This window comes from Monodelphis domestica, chromosome 1 (assembly GCF_027887165.1).
Source record: "Monodelphis domestica isolate mMonDom1 chromosome 1, mMonDom1.pri, whole genome shotgun sequence".
NCBI lineage: Eukaryota > Metazoa > Chordata > Mammalia > Didelphimorphia > Didelphidae > Monodelphis > Monodelphis domestica.
Window position 1 is genome coordinate 119842691 of NC_077227.1, and position 10278 is coordinate 119852968.

Below are 10278 nucleotides of genomic sequence, written 5' to 3' on the forward strand. Positions count from 1 at the left end.
AAGAAGCCAGATTTCAGAGCACTGAGTGAAGAGGAAAGAAGAGAGAGTGAACAGAAAGTAGCAAGTATGTCTCTTATATATTGGTTTAACAGACACATACTACAAACATACACTTGCAAAAACCTCTTATAATGTGTGTAATATGTGTGTGTGTGTGTGAGTGTATGATCTAATCTGCTTTTGCTTCAGGTAGAAACAGATCCAATAGTACAATTTAATGGACATTGAAGCACTTATTCTTTTTATACTTGATTGATTTTAGCCAAAAGCCTGAGAAGGGATACTTATTCGTTTTTAGAGAGGACTGAGTTTTCAACTTGGCAAACATTAAACCCCTAGTGTTTGCAGAATATTGTGCCAACTAGGTTCCAGAAAGATATTTTTAGTTAGGTAGCCAAGGTCCCTGTCTTGGTGATCTTGCATTCTTATAGGAGTGCCACAAACTCTAATGTAATAGCCATATAACTAGGATATAATATATGAGAAGACCAAGCAAAGGGTTGTTTGAGTCCAAGGGATAAAGGTCCTTTATTATTAGAGTAGAGAAGGGTTCACGGAAGAGGTAGCAATGGAGTTGGGCTCTAAAGGAATGTGAAAAGTGTAAAAATTAACTTAGTTTCTCCAATAAAAGTATTATGTTTTATAAGGTTTAATAAAGATTATTGGAAATCAATGATACAAAAATATAAACCATGTTTGTGCCCATGGCTGATTAGCCAATTAAAAAAAAAACCCACACTTAGCTTACCCACTACATCCTTGCAACAGAAGGAAGAGAGTCTTGGGAGGCAGAGAGCCCTTTAAATACTAAATTGTGTTCTTGCCCAGGTAGAGACTCAGGTGAGATTATGAGGAATTCTGGGAAGTACCAAGGACTTCTGGGGATTGAAGTCTGGGGTTCAAATCTCAATTTTTACAAAAGGCAGGATGGCAAAGTAGAAAGTGAGCCTCTAAGTCAGAAAGTCCAATCTTTGATGTGAACTGGCTGTGTGACTCCTGGAAAAATCACTATGTTCTAGGATTTAGAGGTGTCCAACTCAAAGAAAAATGCAACCACTAAACGCCACATTAGGATCTCTGTGGGTTGCATACTGACTTAGAAAACTACATGTTAACATTATCTGTGTTCTATTGTATTTTATTTATTTTGTTAAATATTTCCCAATTGTATTCTAATTTGTTTTAGTAGCACTCTGGCATGTTGCCATTTGACACCTCCAATCTGGAAAATTTTCTAAATCTGTAAATTATAAAGAAGATGCTGATTTACATGGGTAGGAGTTCTTCTTGTAAGAGTATCTCTTTAAAAGAATGAGTTGGAATTGAAGGGGAATGGCAGAAGGAAAGGGAGGGAAAAGGGGAAGAAGATATTCCAGGCCTAGGAAAAGTCCAAGTATTGATATACCTACCCTTTGCCTCCTGTTTGAATAATATAACTACTTAAAATATAAATGATAAAAACTACTTTAAATAATATAAGTCTAAAAAAATTATCCCAGTTGATAATATTAGTTGTGAGGTCTAGAAATCCACACATCATAATTTACCTTGAGGTTCTAGAGCTATGGTTATCCTATTTAGAAAGAGTACAGGACTTGCTATGAAGAGATTTGTGGAACATTAAAAACAGAAACAAGCAGAATGTGTGTAAAACAGAGATCCCCAGGAATAGAAACCACACAAAGACAAGTTATCATTATTGTTCTCTTCATTTGGCATCTTTTTCTTTTTGTGAAAAATTAACTTTTCTCTGTGATTATAGGACAACTGCAAAATTCTATCACATCTAAAACTCCACATTTGGAAAACTATCTATGTAGAGTTGTAACCAGGAAAAGTCATATATCTCTTGAACCCTGCAGAACTCTGCTAGTGACCATATCTGAGCTAATGAGGTATGATGTAGAGAAAATACATCACAACTAAAATGCATCAATGCAATTCAATAAAAACATTTATTAATTAAGTTGAATTGAGCTGGTGGGACAAATGTATAGTTTGCTTAAGGAAATGGTTTATGCAGAATTGGACCAGATAGCATCTTTGACTTTGGAACTTGAAAAATGAAAGAGAATGCAGAGTATTCACTAGGTTAGATGAGGCCCTGATGTCTTGGCAAGGGTCCCCACAATCATAGGTGTCACAGTGTCCTAGGAGGAAGGGGCAAGGAGAGAATTGAGATGGCCAAAGCAAAATTTCCCAGATTTAATTTTTTTTTTTTATAAATTTTTTTTTTTAATATATTTTATTTGGTCATTTCCAAGCCCAGATTTAAATTTTAAGGAAGATTTTGGGGCCAGGCAGGGTTAAGGAACTCATACTGACTATTTTCTGTTTATCAAGTATTTCCTCCTATATTATCTAATTTGATGTTTGCATTATAATGAAGGAAAGCAGTTTCGGAAATTGCAACTTTCTGTCCTTCTGATAATTTAGTCCCCTTAATGTCACTCACTGACCCACATCTCTCACTGCCTCCAGCTCTCTTCCTTCCTCCTTTGTTTTCTCTCCCTCTCTCCTCTCTGGCCCCCTTCTCTGGCCCCAGGCCATTTCCTCCCTGGTTTCAGTCATACACAATTTCAATTGTACACTTAATTCTCCTAGCCCCAGAAGTGGTGCTCTTTTAGGTATAATATTCTTAACGTTTATGTCTAGGATTCTTCAGGTTTTACCAGAAATGACATTCTTGATAATCTGAAAAGTGTGGTGAAAGGAAGGGGTTATTTCAGCCAGGAGAAGCTGTGTAAAAGGTCTCCTTGATTCTCTCCTATGGAAAAAGTCCTTGCCCTCTTTATCTTGAATTTACACTTATTTTTTACATATATTTTACATCCTGAATTCCGGTATTTAGAGTTGGAAACAACCTCACAGGTCATTTAGTCAAATCCTCCTCCTTTTTACAGAAGAGTGAGACCTGGGAGGTTAAATGAATTTGATTACATTTGTGTAAATCTTGGGCTTTACTCAGAAGATTCTTTTTTAAAAATGTGTGTAAACCAAAAAAGTGACCAAATACCATACATTCAGAACCAAGCACTCCCTAATACAGTTTGGTACATTATTTTTATCCTTAGGAAGTGCCTCTGCAAACTTAAAAAAAATTCAAATTTGAAAAATTAAAAAAATTGTCATACTTTTGTTGTCGTGGTTGCACATTTTGTCTTTTAATGCTTAGGAGTGACACCAGTAATGGCATCTTTATTTTATCCTGCCTGGATTCTACATTGGGCAGTCAGAACCCATTCTTCTCAGCAGGAGCCTGGAGATAACTACCTTGGCCTCATTCCCTCAAGCTGTTAATCAGTTTTCTTACAACAATTGGATTCCTTTCTCTAAGGTGAGGCTGGGATAAACGTTTTCCATATAGATTTCTTTGGAGGTGGTTTAAACTGAAGTTTAGGTAAAATTTTTCTAAGAGCCTGAGGCCTGCAAGCAGCCCCTTCCGAGAAAAACAAACAAACAAAAAGAGCCCATTGAAACTGAAGTAAACATCCTGAGGAAATGGCAACAATTATTATTACCTGTGACTTGTTGCCCTTAATTCCCTCAGGGCCATTATCGGCGCCCTACCCTTTAAATCCGCTCTGGAGTGGACTTCCCTTCGAGATCCTATCTCCACCAGGCGTGATGAAAGTGATAATAGAAATTAAACATTTTATCACTGCAGGAGTACAAGTCAGAGAAAGTAACTGAATTCTCACGCCTCTGATTATCGTCTCGACTGTTACTAATATACCTAGGCGCTAGTGGATCGCCTTGTACGTTTCAAAGCGCTTACACATTTGCGATCTCAGAGATAAGTAAAACCCTAGTCATCAAGGCACAGAAAGATGGATTGTCTTAGACTGAAAAAGTCTGAACCCCGGAGGCGGTGAGGCATTGTGAAGCGAGAGGCTGACCCCAGTGGGAGGAAAGGAGTCAAGATATTAAACGACTGAGGATCGAACAAAGGGAAAGAGAAAAGAAGAAAAGCGCGAGTATGGAAACGGATGTCTAGCTCCCAGGTCAGAAGCCAGGGAAGACGCGAGTGGGGGAGGGAGAAGCCCGAGTTCCCGCCCGCGTGAGAGTGACACGAGGCTACTTGAGAATTCGCTTCCCTCCTCCCTCGCCCTCCCCCAGCCAATGGGTCTGCAAGTCCTCGTCCAACCGCCCCGAGAAAGCGGTCCAGACCCCTAACCGGTCACGCCTTCCTTCCCAGCCTGCCCCACAGCCACGGCCCCGCGGAAGGCTTGGAGAACTGTCAGGGGGCGGGAGGGATGGAAGGACCGACTGAGGGAGGGACAGAGCAAAGAGGCGGGCACTACTGGGCTCCCCCGCCTGCCCTCCCCTTTCCCCTCCCCCCTTACTCCAGTTGCGGTCCTTCAGCCGTTGCTTGGGGGCAGGCAGGTTTTGTGGATTCCTGTCCAGCATCTGGACCAGTGATGGGGACTTCTTTCTTGCCTCGAAAGGCTTGCCTCCTCCCTTCTTGCTTTTCCTAAACCCCCTGGGACAAGGACACGCGTCCTCCTTCGCCCCGCCCATAGCTCCCGCAGGGGACCCTTCATCAGGTCCCCCACCTCCCCGGGGACCCCCTCCAGTGTGTCTTTAGGGGAGGAGGACTTGTACATCCCACCAGACCCCGGGTGCGTCCACGCGGGCGGTCAGCCTGCTCATCCCATCCTCCTCCTCCCCATCTCCGAAGACTGCACAAAGACCGCGCACAAGAGTTCTGCCCTGGGAGTACGCGGATTGTAGCTGCAGACTGGTGGTGGGAGGGCAAGGCAGGCAGGAGGGCGGGCAGGAGCACACCCCAGAGAGCCGAGCTGCCGCTCCCGCCGGGGAGGAGCCTGGGGCGGCTGAGGACTGCTCCTGGGTCCAGCCTTCTTCCCGAGTATGCAGCCCTAGTCTTAAAGTGACAGCTCTCCTCCTTCTACCCAAACCCAAGGGGGCAGCGGACCGCGCATGCCTCGCTTGCTCCAGGCGACCGGGTGCGCATGCCCCATTCACCCGAATTGCACTAGGGCTGGAGGTGGTGGTACTGTACATACAATACAGCCTTGCATTTGTCTGTGCCTTGCACACTGGGATTGTCTAGTCCGCGGGATTCCGGAATGAAATTGATCAGTTTCAGAAACTGATCATTATCCTGTGTGCTGGCAGGTGTTCCTTCTTATCTTAAATGCACGCCCAGTCGCTGCCGTAGGGGAAACAAAATAGGTCGAAATGAAATAGTGATCACCGTTGCGGGTTGTGTGAGCGTGTGTGTGTATGTGTGTGCGCGCGTGTTCGTGGGCGCGCGCGAGTTCCGTTGCAAGCCTCTTCTATTGTCATGTGCATTTTTGTGCAGGTAGGCAGCTTTCCAGGCGGCGTTTGCGATTACCCTTTTTCTTTCATCTCTTAACACTTGGCCAGAATAAGTCTGCCCCCACTCAAGTTTTCTTTGTCAAGGCTTCTGTGATGAGCGTAACGCCCGGTTGAACAGACAATAGGCCTTCCTCCAAGACGCACCTTTCCGCTTTGAAAGTGATTTACGAGGAGCAGGAAAAAGTAGTTTATGGGAGTCGGTCCATTAGACTCGGGCCCCTTTATACAATTACCAAATAAAAAAAAGTTCAGCATGTTTCTCCCTTTAAAATAAGGAACAGCGAGGGGACATATGGAAACAATGATTTATCCCTGGTTGATAGATACAAACAAGTGTCTCGAGTCTTTATTGTTCTGCATTAGACAACAAAGAGAGGCGTTTGCGGCTGGGGGGAGGGGCGAGGGAAGGGAGGAGAGAAGGAAGGGAGGACGAGGGCGGGGGCGAGTGGGGGGGGGGGCGAGGAAGGGAGACTGTTAAGACATCCTCCTCCCGCCCTCTCCGCTTCCCGCCTGTCCAATCGCCTCACACAGCGATAGTGTCAGTAGCATTGTAGTGTCAGCTCCTGCCCGTGACGTTGCGGTTCCCTTATCCCCCTCTAGTGCCGTCTGGCTGCAGTGGCTCAGACTAGAGGAGGGGAGAAGAGGAAAAAACGCTGAGTGAGTGAGTGGAGCCGGGGAGGGGCTCCTTAAAGAAACGCTACCATCGCTTGGCATTGTGGCCAGGCAGGAACTCCGGGGGAAATCTCATCCTCTCCATTATTACCCCCACCCCACCCCTCCAGAAAATTTGGGGTGGGGAACCAGGTGGGGGGATTCTGCAAGCATTTTATAAACCGGATTGCACTGAAAGAATAGATAATAAAGGCAAAAAACGGCAGCAGAGCCATCTCCAAGCAGCCGCCCTCCCTCCTCTCTCCTCCTGGCCATCTGCCTTGGGTTTTTCTTTGTGTCTGATCTTTTACTACTGAACTGAGTGCAGGAGGAGGAGGAGGAGGAGAAGGAGGGTGCAGCACACACAGGGGAACTATGCCCAGTTCGCTCTTTGCAGACCTGGAGAGGAACGGGAGCGGCGGCGGCGGCGGCGGTGGCAGCGGCGGCGGTGGTGGTGGTGGTGGAGGAGGAGGCGGCGGCGGTGGCGGCGGCGGCGGAGGTGGAGAAACCCTGGATGACCAGAGAGCCTTGCAGATCGCGCTGGATCAGCTCTCGCTCCTGGGGCTGGACAATGACGAGACCGGCTCCCTGTACGACAATGAGCCCCGGAAGAAGAGCGTGAACATGACTGAGTGCGTGCCGGTGCCCAGCTCGGAACATGTCGCGGAGATAGTGGGAAGGCAAGGTGGGTATTTGGAGGAAGTTGGGTGGGCGAAAGAGTCAGAGAGTGGAAGGAATAAAAAGGGGGGGTGCTCTCCGTGCTGGGTAGACTTGTGTGATGTGGGGTGTGTGTGTGAGATATGCGACACTCAAAGCTGAAGTGAACTAGCGATGCTATTACGGGCGGTCCCCCCCAGACAAAGAAAGTGCAGATGTGGGTTTTATTGGAGCCTCGCTGCACCGGTGCCAAGATGCACTTTCACCTACTAAAATCACAGCCCTCTCACCCACCTTTCCTCTCCTTCGCCCCGGGAAATTTAATTTAATGGGAAATGCATTCAGGGGGAAAATGTGGTCCCTCCTTTTAAGAGCATGGGGGGAGGGGGAGATTCTGGGAGGGGAGGAGAAGTCAGGATTTCTAGAAACCGAAATGGAGCATAGAAGAGGAACAATGGGCACAGGAATCAAGACCATCCGCATTGGGAGGGAGTGATCTTCTTGCAGTCACTCTCCTTTCTCCCTCCAACTGATCTTCTCTGAAGGAATGTGTTGGGCACAAAGTGTTGATCAGCATTCCCCCCCCCCCCCCCCCAGCTGACTTGTATTCGATTTTGCTTTTGAGCCCATGGCAACTGCCGTCTTTTCGGAGGGCTGGGGATCAGATAGGGCTTTTCCTCGAGCTTCAAGCATATCCGCCCTCCCTTCGAGTGCCCCCGCTCCAGTGTGTATGCATGAGGGAGGAAACGCCAAGTCGCCCCCCATCCTGCCCCGCTTCCCGGGGCTGCAGCCGCTGACCCCCCACCTCCGTGGTTATGCCTGGATAATCGGTGTTTCTTTTTCTCTTTCCCTGCATCCCGGCTCCCAGGTTGTAAAATCAAAGCGCTACGGGCAAAGACCAACACTTACATCAAGACCCCGGTTCGCGGGGAGGAGCCTGTCTTTGTTGTGACTGGCAGGAAGGAGGACGTAGCTATGGCCCGGAGGGAGATCATTTCGGCCGCGGAGCATTTCTCCATGATCCGAGCCTCCCGGAATAAAAACACCGCTCTCAATGGCACGGTGCCCGGGCCGCCCAACCTTCCTGGCCAGACCACCATCCAGGTGCGGGTGCCCTACCGCGTCGTGGGGCTGGTGGTGGGACCCAAGGGGGCCACCATCAAGCGGATCCAGCAGCAGACACACACCTACATCGTGACGCCCAGCCGGGACAAGGAACCCGTGTTCGAGGTGACCGGCATGCCTGAGAACGTGGACCGGGCTCGGGAGGAGATCGAGGCGCACATCGCCCTGCGCACTGGGGGCATCATCGAGCTCACTGACGAGAACGACTTCCACGCCAATGGCACAGACGTGGGCTTTGACCTGCACCACGGGGGCGGCGGGCCCGGCCCCGGTAGCCTCTGGAGCAAGCCTACCCCCAGCATCACCCCCACCCCGGGTCGCAAGCCCTTCTCTAGCTACCGCAACGACAGCTCCAGCTCCCTGGGCAGCGCCTCCACGGACTCTTACTTTGGCGGGGGGACCGGCGGCAGCACAAGCGCTGCGGCTACCCCTCGCCTGACGGACTACAGCCCACCCAGCCCTGCGCTCAGCTTTGCCCACAACGGGAACAACAACAACGGCAATGGCTACGTGTACCCCGGAGGCGAGGCGACCCCCTCCCCAGACTGCTGCGCCGAGCTGCCGGGCTTCGATCCTGCGCCAGCCCCACCACCGGGGGCCCAACTCCTCTGGTCCCAGTTCGAACGGTCCCCTGGCGGGGGACCTGCGGCCCCGGTGTCCTCCTCCTGCTCCTCTTCTTCCGCCTCTTCTTCCGCCTCATCCTCCTCCGTGGTCTTCCCTGGAGGCGGAGGTGCGTCCCCCAATGCCAACCTGGGGCTGCTGGTGCATCGCCGGCTACACCCCGGCGTCAGCTGCCCCCGCCTGTCCCCTCCCCTGCACGGAGTGGGGGGCGAGCACCATCTGGCGCGCCGGGTGCGCAGCGACCCGGGCGGCGGGGGGCTGGGGTACCCCGCCTACGCCAATGGGCTGGGCGCTCACCTGCCCGGCCTGCCGCCTTCGGACTCGTCTGCCTCGTCTTCCTCGTCCAGTTCCTCTTCCAGCTCCTCATCGTCCTCCTCGGGACTGCGGCGCAAGGGCAGCCGAGATTGCTCCATCTGCTTTGAGAGTGAGGTGATCGCTGCTCTGGTGCCCTGCGGCCACAACCTGTTCTGCATGGAGTGTGCCAACCGCATCTGCGAGAAGAGCGAGCCCGAGTGCCCAGTCTGCCACACCGCAGTTACTCAGGCCATTCGTATATTTTCATAAAGGCAAAACACACCCACACCCCCTCCCCCTGCAAACACACCCTCTTTTCTCCCAACCTTACACACTCCTGAGATCCAAGATGAGCTTTTAAAGCTGTAGTATCTGCACATTTTTTTTTAATTTAAAAAGAATTTTTTAAAAAAGCGACTTGCCAGGATATTTGCATCACATGTACTGTAGCCTGGGGAAATCTCTGTACCATCTAAAATGCATGCTATAAAAATAATAGGCGCAAGGACATTCTATTAGTAATCCTTTCTACACTGTACTTTAAAATAGAAAGCCTCCAAAAGAATATCCCCTCAAATTTTTTTCTTTAAAGTAGAAAAAAATGAATAATAATAATAATAATGCCTCTATCGTGTGTGGACTTTTAGTGTGTCCCTCTTACTGGTGAGTCCCCTGGAAATGGTTATTGCAGAAATACAGTGGATACTTTTGGAATGTTCTTGAAAGGGCAAGGAATTCCTGTGAAACCATGATACTGCAGCTTTATTAAAGTTAAAGAAACTGTAACATATCTCTTATATATATTAAAAAAACGTTTAAAGGTTTTAAAAGAGAAATTGCATTAATACAGATTGAAGTATTTTATTCTTTTTTGACTTGAAAAATTATATTTCATATTGCAAAGATGTTTACAAGTATTTTAATTTAAGTTCAGTGAACTTTTTTGTAGCTGGGTTAAATCTTTTTATTTTAGTATGGCCTTATGGCAAAGAACACTGTATTATTTTAATATCACACAATTGTGACAGAATTACAAACCATAAAATGTGTAATGCTTTGAACAGTATTCTGTTGGGATGGAGATTTTATAGGTTCAGAAAAATCTTTTAAATCTACTTCACCCAGCATATTTTCTATTCAGTGATATAAAACATATTTTATTCTATATTATTACAAAAAATGGAAATGTTTAAACATGTCAAAAGGAACCGTTGACGCTTTCTAACATTTGTATAAATAGAATTCAGTGGAAGTTACAAAAATTCTGTTGCACCACTAGTTTTAGTATTTCTATTTTAATACATTTGTTTACCACTTGTTTATGTATATGTAGGTGACGTTACTTGAGCTTAAATGTACTTTACTGAGCAAAGTTTAAAAAACAAAGTATATTTTATTTTATGATAAAGGGCCTTTAACCTCATGGTCAAATACTAATATTATATTTGCTGAGACAAGATTTGAAATTGTATCAAGAGTTTTATTTTTCTGACATTTAAAGTTCTACATAATAAAGGTAAAACTTAAGTAATGGTGCTACTTCATTTTTTAAGTATTTCTATATAAATAAAGTAAAATATTACAGAA

At 47.2% G+C, this 10278-nt stretch overlaps 1 protein-coding gene across 1 annotated transcript; it reads left to right on the top strand.

Annotated features, from left to right (window-relative positions):
* The first annotated feature begins 5825 nt into the window (after positions 1-5825).
* Positions 5826-10278, top strand: MEX3B (mex-3 RNA binding family member B). Its single transcript, XM_007479268.3, has 2 exons — positions 5826-6679; positions 7520-10278. Exons 1-2 carry the CDS (start codon positions 6370-6372, stop codon positions 8959-8961), a joined length of 1752 nt encoding a protein of 583 aa, XP_007479330.1. The 5' UTR covers positions 5826-6369; the 3' UTR covers positions 8962-10278.

Bases quoted from the DNA above. Each gene is read 5' to 3' on its own strand.
- MEX3B (XM_007479268.3), top strand. From the start codon at position 6,370: ATGCCCAGTTCGCTCTTTGCAGACCTGGAGAGGAACGGGAGCGGCGGC. The intron at 6,680-7,519 runs GTGGGTATTTGG...CCCGGCTCCCAG, and splicing joins GGAGATAGTGGGAAGGCAAG to GTTGTAAAATCAAAGCGCTA.